We start from the raw sequence: 10,818 nt of genomic DNA, 5'->3' as shown, positions 1-10,818 counted from the left end.
GCCAGATATAATGCCTCAGTTTAACATTAACATCGTGTAAGAACGATACAGAGACTCCTAGATGACCAATCCTTGTCTAATCCCCGTGCTGTCAGGCAGAGACACAACAAGTTCCATCTTTAACATTGTTAAGGGCAGACCTTGTCTACTAATCTATATATGTGATTTTTAAAGAACTAGAGTGAGTGAGTTTGGTCTCACGACGCATTTATTCCCGAAACATCAATGAGACACAAGAAACGGTCTTCATAGATTATACCCATGAGAAGAATCGAACCCAGGTCTTTGGCAGGACGAGCCAAAGTTAAACCACTTGGCTACCTGACCCATAAAGAACTAGAGAATGAAACCTGTAACATATATACATTTATTTGACAATATTGATGCTTTGTAACAAAACATCGTACAATACACGGTTCAACATACACGTACTACCGACTTGTCTACTACGTCCTCGAGAGCTCTTGAAAGCCAAAACCTACAAGTTTCAGAACTGAGGCAAAAGTCAGTCGAAACGAATGCAGATATTTTGTGAACTATATACAAAGTAACATGTTACCGTCGTATCTGATTATCTGCGAACGTTAGTAACCTTATTGCAGATTCGTTTGAGTTAATAAAAAACATTTCTTAAATAAAAAAAAAAATCCAAGTTGTACATTGCTGCGTTTCGACAAGTCAGGAATGTCTTTCAAAATTAGAAAATCATTTTCCTTTCACATTCACAGATGCATAGCATCTTATTTTACAAATGTAATATCACAGTTGAAACATTAAATAAGGTCATTGGTTGAGGAGTCGATGTAGGTTTCCCCTGTCCATTCACTTCCGGGTTGGGGAACCAGGCCGAAATGAGTCCATGCAGTGATGTAAGGTGTTAATGAAGAAATAATGTCCAGCAATGGGTCGTCACATGTTGAGATTTCCGCCCAATATATCCTACGGTATTTATTCATTGAGTATTGTCGTTCTCACAATGACCTCAGTGACGGAGTAGGGGTCACAGTTGGATGATGGGCGTCTGTCTTCGAGGTAACCGTAGCCATCTTCAGCCACCTGGCGGGGAATTCGGATACTAGCTCCGCGGTTAGCGACACCTGCCGAGAAATCGTGAATGGATGAAGTCTCGTGGTGTCCCGTGAGACGTCTCTCGTTGTCCTTGCCTTCACGTGGATCGTAGGCTTTGATGTGCCGTACGTGGTGTTTGGATAGTTTCTCGATGGCTTCTTCAATAACCCTGTAAAGAGACCATGGTAATTATGACCTAGGTTGTAAAGCCTTCCAGTAACATGCGAAATCCTACATGAATTTAGTGATGAGGATTTTAAGCCGCTTTTAGCAATATACCAACCCAATCATGATGGTGATCTCCAGAAATGGGCTACACACTTTTCAACTACGTCCCAAAGTCGAAACAGGGTCTTGGGCGTGACGAGCGAACACCTTAACCAATAGGCTATCCTACGTGGCTTTATGTGCTATTCCTAAACGTATGACGTAAATGCATGAAATCTGTTTTCACTGGTACTTTCTGTTTCCATGGATACAAAAAAGTTTGATATTTTTTTCTAACGGAAATCCCAAGCACGTGTCAGTATGGTTTTTACATCGTTTTAGCAATATTTCAGCAATAATAATGCGGTGGACGCAAGATACGTTTCACGCAATGTGCCCTTGTGCGGAATAGAACTCTAAACATTCGACAAAAAATATCTCTTACGATATTCGTGCAGCTGAGACGTGCGCTTTCAAGGAAAACTACAGCTACAGGCCATAAACATAGCAGTTGCGGCAGAGAGATGAAAACCTTTATGTTGAACAGTTTAAAACCGAAATAAATGGGAAGTATCTAGCCATCCCTTTATACGTGAAGTATAAAGAGCTGTCATTGTTATACATTTAACTCAAAAATATAATGTGGTGTAAGCAAATCCGTTTCAATCAAGGAAATGAAATTTCAGATTTTGTGATAGCAAATTATAATTTATTTTATCTTGCAAAGTCATGACGAATGTGACCTTCATTGCCCTTGTGTCATAAAGACCACGCTGAATTCTACAAGGAAATACTTTTTGACTCTGACTGGTTCAAATGAGGAAATTAAACTGAGGTGTCAAATTTCCGATTGAAATCTAAACTGAAATATGCATTTGCACACATTGATTGCCAATGCAAGGAAACATAAAATCACTCATACATACAAAAAGGGTCTCTTTTCCACAATATCATCCTTTCAATGGTAAGAGACCATATACCAATATATGCCATACATACTTGAGGCCACCTTCGTTTCTCATGGACAGGGTGCTGTAGTTGGTGTGAGCGCCGGCGCCATTCCAGTCGCCTTCCATGGGTTTCGGGTCAAGGGTAACAACGACCCCAAACTCTTCTGCGACTCTGTGAAGGAGGTATCTGCCTACCCAGAGATGGTCTCCCATGGAGATACCCTCACAGGGCCCAACTTGGAACTCCCACTGGAAAGTGAAGTATAGAGGTAAGACGCGATCGTAATTGTATAACCTCATGGCAATGCTAACGAAAAAACACCGTGATTAGAATCTAATGTAAAACTTAAGAACTGGACAGCCTTACAGGGTCCTTCTGTTTGATTTTGATATCAAATGTTACAGGCAAAACAAGATGTGTGAACGTGTCGGTTTTTCGAAACAGGTGATACATTAGGGAAACGTTCTGGGAATCATGAGGGTAGAAAGAGGTGGGTTGAATGTTATATATTTACTGACCTGTCCAGGCATAACCTCCGCGTTACATCCAGCAATCTTAACTCCTGCATACAGACACGCCCGGTAGTGAGCCTCAACTACGTCACGGCCGTACACCTTGTTGGCTCCGACACCGCAGTAGTAGGGACCTGGAAACAAGAGTGAGCGAGTCAACGATGTCTTATTCCGCGTTTAGCAACATACATGTAAATACGTTTCACACATTGTACACCCCGGGGGCTGGAGGCAAGGGCTACAACGTGTAACAAAAGTACCTTGTTTCACAAAGCTCTCGTAGTTACGACTATGTAAGTCAATGATGCAGGTTGTGAAACTGGTCCCTTTTCACAAAGACTGGACTAACTGCAGTCTACACTTGACCTACGTTCCCGAAATTATTTTAAGGTGGGGAGGGTGGGGACGGGACCAGGAAAAGCAATCACCTCTTTCACTGCGACGCTGATTACCTTCATGGCAAACTTGTGACAATGGGAAACGTTGTCCCCTGGGTATACAAGGAATGTCCTTAGGATGACAAACATCAGGCGCTGGGGAACTGTTGCCCAAAGACGGACAAGCTTATATGTATTCCCGAAGGAGTGTCCAAAGTTCGGTACTCGTTGCCAGGCGCGCAGCAAGTCAATGTTTTTCGTGTAAGCCCGATAGGCTGCAAAGTTATTTTTTTCCATTTATATAGTATTGAGGGTTTCTCCAACCGTTTTCGCAACAATCGTGTGTAAGCTCCGGCCTTTTCATGATGGTAGCTATGCCCCTCAAGACCTGTTGTTCATTTTGGAGACAAGGGTAGGGTACTAATTTAGGGAGGCATGGGCTCATGGGTAACTGTTCTTCAAACGTGACGGACGTGGAGCACTGGGGAATTGTTCCCCTCGGGACAGGTAGACATGACAGATTTATTTCTGTAGTTGTAGGTCAAAGGCCCAAGATATAAAATGCAGGGACATTGGTACATCATGTTATGCATGCTTGAGTGTAATAAATGCGCTTTATAACACTGCGGTATGTTTTTTGCAAGAAACTGCTGTCATAAGCGCGGTAACAAATATAAGCCTAGTAGAGGAATCAAGACTGCGGTTTACTGGTGTACAGGAAGGGAGGCATTCTTGGATAGTATCTACGTATCTCCCACATACTGATGCATTGATACAAAAATGCAGACACAATATTGATATATTGTGAATGCTTAAAAGTTTGTACTATGAATATAACGAATAAAACATTTTAAATAATGAGTGCCTAGTGACTGACCTTGGGGTCCAGGGAAACCGTTCTTAGGCCAACCGTATGGATGGCCATCATAGTCCAGCAAAGTGTACTCCTGCTCAATGCCGAACCAGGGGTGCTCCTGGTGCGCCCTCTCCATGGCCTGATTGCACGTCATGCGGCGGTTGGTTTCTGAAACAAACAAGGCGATACATGTACTTGAATCAACACTGAATGGTTGAGTGAGTTTCATTTTACGCCGCATTCAGCACTATTCCAGCTATATTGCGGTTGTGAAACACGAAAAGAAAGGTCTCTGAAACAATTGCGTCTAACATCAAGGGGAGGCAACTCAGTACTTTGTATTTGCTCTGCTTTACTCCAATGGATACTATGCAAGATGTGGTCATACATCTCTGATATTGTGCTTAATTAAAATAAGCACTGATCGATGAGACTACCATGTCATCGCCTATAATTTATTTCTCTCATCCAAAATGAATGACGACAGAACAGTGAGGCATCTTCTTTACTGATACACACTAAAATATCAGTGACTTTGATAGTGTATCTCAAAATTTGGCTTCATATGATGGGAGTAATATTATATTCCCTTACCTGCTGGTTTTTTGTTGTATTTGTACACTTCACACAGAACCAGTTTGTTCTTGCCGCGACGGAAGGGGTCATTGAACAACGCCACCGGTGTGAGGTACATGTCGGAGTTGGAACCCTCAGCCTGATACGTGCTGGAGCCATCGAAGTTCCACTCTGGGCAGTCTGAAGTACATCAAGTAAAACAATTAACATGTGGGGATGGGGTGGGAAAGATTTCAGACTAACATTCAGTTGCTTGCGTGAAAAGAATTTTTTTGTCAAGTGTTTAAATAGAAGACATAAACGTGAACGCTTACTTTTACGAGATGTCACACACACACACACACACACGCACACGCACACGCGCGCACGCACACGCACACACACACACACACATTCAGAGATTAAGCGTAAGTCTACCGCCTACCTTTGGGAGATTTGGGTTCGTAGTCCAGTGTCCGGCACTTTGATCGGATGCCCTCCCCTGTGCCGTCTATCCACAAGTATTCTGCCATGACCCTGTCATCTGGCTGCTCAAGTTTCAGAAACTTTTCAAGTGTTTGCTTGTCAGTCAGTGATGTCGTCATCGTGGCTAGCTGGAACAAAAGACAACGCTTGAAACAGACTGGTTTCGCCTCCTTCCTCCACATGCCCTGTTAACAACACATCCCAAAATATTTGGCTTTGATCTCTCCATTTAAAATGACCCGTGAATTATATCCGGTTTAGAACTAGTCTTCAGTATCCCATGCTTGCCGTAAGATGCCATATCCTTAAAAACATAAAACATTTTTCCATTTTTTCTGGCGAGTGACATGGATTTAAACGCCTGTTAGAACACTATTCCAGTTACATTACTTCCCCATTTCACTGAGTGACGTCACGTAACAACCCACGCTGACAATGACATACGACAATGAGATAACCACCCGTAGGTTTCCGTCATATAAATGCCATATTAAGAATAAGAAAACGTGTTAATCCCACGAAAGGCTCGAACATACAATTTTATTTCTGATATGTGATATTTATCACTGATAAATAAACGTGGCTCAATATCTCTGTTACAACACCTTATGATCCTGTCCAGTATACCTCGGCGATAACCCAAACGCTTGATGCTAGTGTCTATATACAACCTACATACAGACTATATACATGCACATACATTATGCATCCTGTGTAACGGCGTCAGCTGTCATGGTGGTGCCAAGCCAGTTCCTATATTCTGAGCAGCAGTTCACTAGTCAACAGTAGCTCATTATTAATTAAGCTCAAATTATATAGAAATAGTGCAGTAACTAATTTAATAGCAGGCTTATATACAGAGATATACATCACTATCAATTCCAAACAAAACTATTGACTGTATGGCGCATGCCAAGCCTGCACTGGGAACACAGTGAGTGAGTTTGGCTTTACGATGGTTTTTGCAACTAGAAATGGGTTTCACACGTTGAACTGAAGTGGGCAATCGAACCCTGGTCTTGGGTGTGACAAGCGAACACCTTCACCACTAAGTCACCTCATCACCCCATGCGCACACAGGCTAGGGTATAACTATTAATCAGTATAAGGTTATATTCACTGAAGAAATATAGACAACATCAAACACGCATATAACTTATATACACATTATATTAAAAACAAAACAAAAGAGGCTGACCAAGCAGAACACACATCCGGGCCATGTGACTATTCGCAAAGGTATCTGACCATGTTCTGACGCCGCTTCTAGCAACATGCCAGCAATATTCCATCAACATGAAGTCCGGGGACCTCGGAACTGGACCTCAAATATTGTGACCATGTTAGGAATCGAACCCGGATCTTTCTCGTAACGATGGAACGTTGTAACCACTGGGCTACCGCAACCAGTAACTTACGTGTAATATTCGGAACTAATAAACTTACCCATAAGCTACCTGATCCCAACTACTAGGTGTGATTCGATGTCCCAGCAGAATAATTACATTGGCTGGAGCAAGGAGTTTTCCACTGGACATTTAGTCGCGGGTTCGAGCCCAGGCCGCTTAAAGACGTTAAATTATGGTACTTGTTGGTTCCTGCATGGTGCCAGGTACAAGAAGGAATGATCGGCTCGGAGTCAGTATAATGTGTCTAAGTGAAGTATTCATGCTTGAATGTGGCATGGTTTCTTAGAGAGTTAGCACTATCAAACCAGTTTCCGTCTGAATTATTCACGTTGCCGCACGTGCATGTCGTCATACGAGTCAAATATTCTCAAGTACGACGTCAGACCCCGTTTCACCTCAACCTCCTTTGCACTTTTAGTGATTTTGACATATTGAACTTAACATATATTCATCTGTAGATCTGTAATCGAAACCAGACTTATTTCATTATAACACGGCCTCGTTGCAGTCAGGAACTGGTGGATCGACCTTGACGCAGATATACTATCGCAGCGCGAACCCGCATCTCGGTCATATACAGTTCACCCTGTAGCAACCTTTAGGCGAACACACACACCGAACCACGCGGTCATCTCTCCGAGTTAGCGCGCCACTAATATCCTTGATCGGGGCATGAACAAATATGGTTTTACCTTGTCAGATTCATGGATTTGCTAATGCCAGCCCCAGACTAGCATATATAACATAAAAGAGGTTCTCCAGCTGTCAGGCACGATCAGCTGGTGTGCTTGGCGACCTTCACCTTCAGGAATCGATACCCCTTTGTGAAGAGATTATGCTGAGTGCACAAACCTCAGTGAAGCTTACTTTACAAACCTCAGGAGCAAACACTCGCAATGAAAAGAATACATTTGCAATATATGCACGTTATTTGTTTATGTGCTTTATAGTACATCAGATTATCAACCTGCATATACCTGCATAACCTGTAGTTATACCGGAATAAGTGGCTTTGACGGAGAATGCTAATTTCTTAGAAATTACGCACCTGGATTCGTGTGTGATAACAACAGGTTTCAAGGTTCTTCTCGAAAGCAGGGTTATATGAGCGTTGAATAATGTATGATTAGATCGGATTTGAATTGAATCCCGAAAACAATAAATTTACTGGAATTAATTCAGCTTCCCACACTAAGTTGCCTATCTCACAAGGGGCAAGAGGTCGAGTTCACCTTTTCGGTGTGCGATGGGATAAAATTTCATATGCTCCATTTTAGGTTATAGAATAAAACATTCACCCCTCACTCGTCATGTACCAAATATTCTACAAAGAATACTTGTTTGGAAACAAGAAATTGCAATATTTATCGGAAAGCTGCTGTACTTGATTAACCCCGGTGGTCCATTCTTCAGATTGTTAAATTCCACTCTTGTCAAATCCTATCCCCTGAATATATATTCCTCATCTGATAATAATCAGTTTTTAACATATTTCTTTAATCTTATCTTACCATACTGAAACACATATCCAGCTAATAAAACCTACACCCTAAGAACGTTTTCCTCAGTGTTAAAACTTAGAGAAGATACGGGCAGAGGTCTTTCCAACATAAGCAATTATTTATAATTTGCCATGCGTGTGCGTTGAGTACAGTGACAGCCCATTGAGAAATTATGTCACAGTTTAATATGAATATCCCAAACGCTGCAAACCGAATGTAAGTCTCCTTGGTTCTATTCACCGCAATCACTAGAATCAGACCACGCAACAGCTAATGCCATTTTTTAACATATTTTTCATACAACGTGGCTCGGGGATCGAATCTGACACCTGGTGGAGTTTGAGGCCAGCTAGTGCAGTTGAAGTAGGCGCAGATGAATCAATGATAATGAATTCCGTCCATATCCCGTGCTTAACATTTTGCCGGTGTTGGGGGCAGCCAGACTCTACAGAGCGATTTTTAATGATTCCACCATGAGTTTAAAATTTTTTTTTTTAAAAGTCGAGGGAAGAGTCACTCGGTAATACTTTACAATCAATAGTGTTGCGTCATAATACCGGGGGCTTCTGTTGACGAGAGTGATGTAACGCTAGAACAATAACTTCACCTGAACAGAGCTTACTACAGAAACTGTTCATAAACACAAATCACATGTACATTCATTTACTAATCCATAAAATTCTTAGAAAATATCAAATACGTCTTGTTTTTCATTGTTTGCAACACAAAGTGCTCCGTTGACCGATCTGTCAAACGTCGTGTCTCTACGCGAAAACTTCTATAAACACAATTCACTAGTACATCATTTAAATAATACATGAAATTCACAGAAAATCAACTATACATGTAGTCTCTCAATAGTTTCAACACAAAGCGCTCTGTTTGCGGATCTGTCAAATGCCGAGACTCTGAGCGAACAGCTCGACTCTACGGTTTGGTTCGGATTGAATCAGCAATCAGCTGTTCGCGAACAAAGCTTACATTACAATCAACACCCACCTTTAAGATAACACTGACGCTTAGTCTATGAATGATGATATGAAGTCGGTTGATGGTACTCACTCATAATATATATGTACTTACCTCTTCCTGTGCGATATTCCTCTGTGATAGTTAGTTGAACAGTAGGCCGCTGTACTATACCTCGTCGATCGAGCCAGGCATTTTTATTTCCTTCACCTCGCAGCAATGGCATTTCATTGGTCAGCGCCCGAAGGAGACGTTTGATTGGCTGGCTAAATTTAGCCACGTGTTCCGATCATGTGACATTGACTCTGTGGCTTTCCGAAGCACTGCGATTGACGGTGAGTTCGGATGGTTTGTAGGTCACATTGACACAATTAAATAATTTGACAAGGGGAAGAAGATGGTTTACTGAATTAACACTTACCTTTGTTGTAGTATAACGAAGTTCCGAATTACCTGTTTGTCCAAGAATGCTGTAAAGTGTAAAATGACACCAGAAGTTAAATGTCCGTCTTGTACGAGACGAACTATCTTTGTCAAGTCCAAGGCCACCCGCCTCCACCATTACTTAAGTGGTGTGAACTCGCGAGGTCAAATTGCGATGGACTTCATTTAAGACTTTATCTGTATCTGATCATGAGTGCATGCTTTACACTTATTGTTTGCTGTTTAAAGCCAAACTGAGCAATAATGACAGCTAGAGCACGGCAGTTGCACTGAGTTCAGTTTTGCACCGCAATATTTCTGCTATATGGTGGGACGGTTGATCATCATTCTGACCAGTGTGAGTGAATGAGCATGGTTTACAATGTTCTAGCAAAATAACAGGGGTACCAGAAATGGGCTTCACACAATACGCCCATTAGACGAATCGAACCTGGATCTTCAGCGTGACCTAGTTAAATGTAAGATATTCCAGAATTGTTGGTGATTGGTAGTGTCAAGAATTAAGCGTTACATGTCGCTTGTTAACTTCAGGAACTTAACTACATGTCCTCTAGACTAACCCTTAATCCCTGAATATGTATAATTTGATAATAACTACTAAACCCATTTAACTGAAAAAGAGCTCCAGAGGGTTCGGTGATTGTGAACTCGGGTGGGGGAGTGAATTAAGTTTTACGCCGCTCTCAGCAATATTCCACCTATATGGCGGCGGTCTGTAAATAATCAAGTCTGGCCCAAACAATCCAATGACCAACAACATGAGGTGTACAATTGGGAACCGATGACATGTATCAACCAAGTCAGGGAGCCTAAACACCCGATCCCGTTTCATGGCAAGCATGGTTTTATGGCCTTTCATGGCAAGCATGCGTTCCTGAAGGCCTGTTCTACCCCGGGACCTTCACGAGTATTCTGAATTCGGGGAAATTTAGACTTGCTTCAGGTAGATTTCATTACTGCCGGGAGTGCTAAGTTGTAGGGAAAGTAATATGGTTCAGGGACTGTGAGACAGACTAAATGTTCTCCAGCTTTGGCTTGAATTGGTGTGAACTGTTGGAAGGTCGATGACACAGTTGTAGTGCACGTGTACTCGTCCCATACCACCTACACCGCCACTGACATTAGACTCAGCTATCAGCGACTGTGTGCATGCAGAGTCTCAACGTGTTCTGTCACTCACATGCATATGGTGATACTTGCTGACCCACTTTTTACGTATATTGATACTGTAAATGGACAAAAATTAACATCAGTGGAGAAGGCTATTCACATCAATGCAGGACGCTCAATACATGTGAAATTTAATTCCATTCTTTTCCATTTTATCAGACTCTCTAGAAATTTTCACGTAATAACGAGCAAGTGTTCTTGTGTTTATTTGGTTTTATGGTTTGGTTGAATTTAATATCGGCATGCCATTTTGAAATGTAAATATATGTCATTATCAGATGCGAGTATTTAGGGATCACTTAAACTGCCAGT

General features: G+C 41.9%; 1 protein-coding gene across 1 annotated transcript; it reads right to left on the bottom strand.

The window, feature by feature from the left end:
- Positions 1–353: 353 nt before the first annotated feature.
- Positions 354–9,124, bottom strand: LOC137273504 (glutamine synthetase-like). Its single transcript, XM_067806222.1, has 7 exons — positions 9,007–9,124; positions 4,972–5,140; positions 4,566–4,727; positions 3,993–4,139; positions 2,745–2,872; positions 2,275–2,474; positions 354–1,237 (listed from the first exon to the last, which is right to left on the bottom strand). The coding sequence occupies exons 2-7, from the start codon at positions 5,129–5,131 to the stop codon at positions 949–951; spliced, it is 1,086 nt and encodes a 361-aa protein (XP_067662323.1). The 5' UTR covers positions 5,132–5,140; positions 9,007–9,124; the 3' UTR covers positions 354–948.
- Between the last annotated feature and the right edge of the window lie 1,694 nt (positions 9,125–10,818).

The sequence above is a fragment of the Haliotis asinina genome, chromosome 2 (assembly GCF_037392515.1).
Source record: "Haliotis asinina isolate JCU_RB_2024 chromosome 2, JCU_Hal_asi_v2, whole genome shotgun sequence".
NCBI classification, from domain to species: Eukaryota; Metazoa; Mollusca; class Gastropoda; order Lepetellida; family Haliotidae; genus Haliotis; species Haliotis asinina.
Note: the sequence above shows the minus strand (reverse complement) of the source record. Positions and strands in the feature narration are given on the sequence as shown.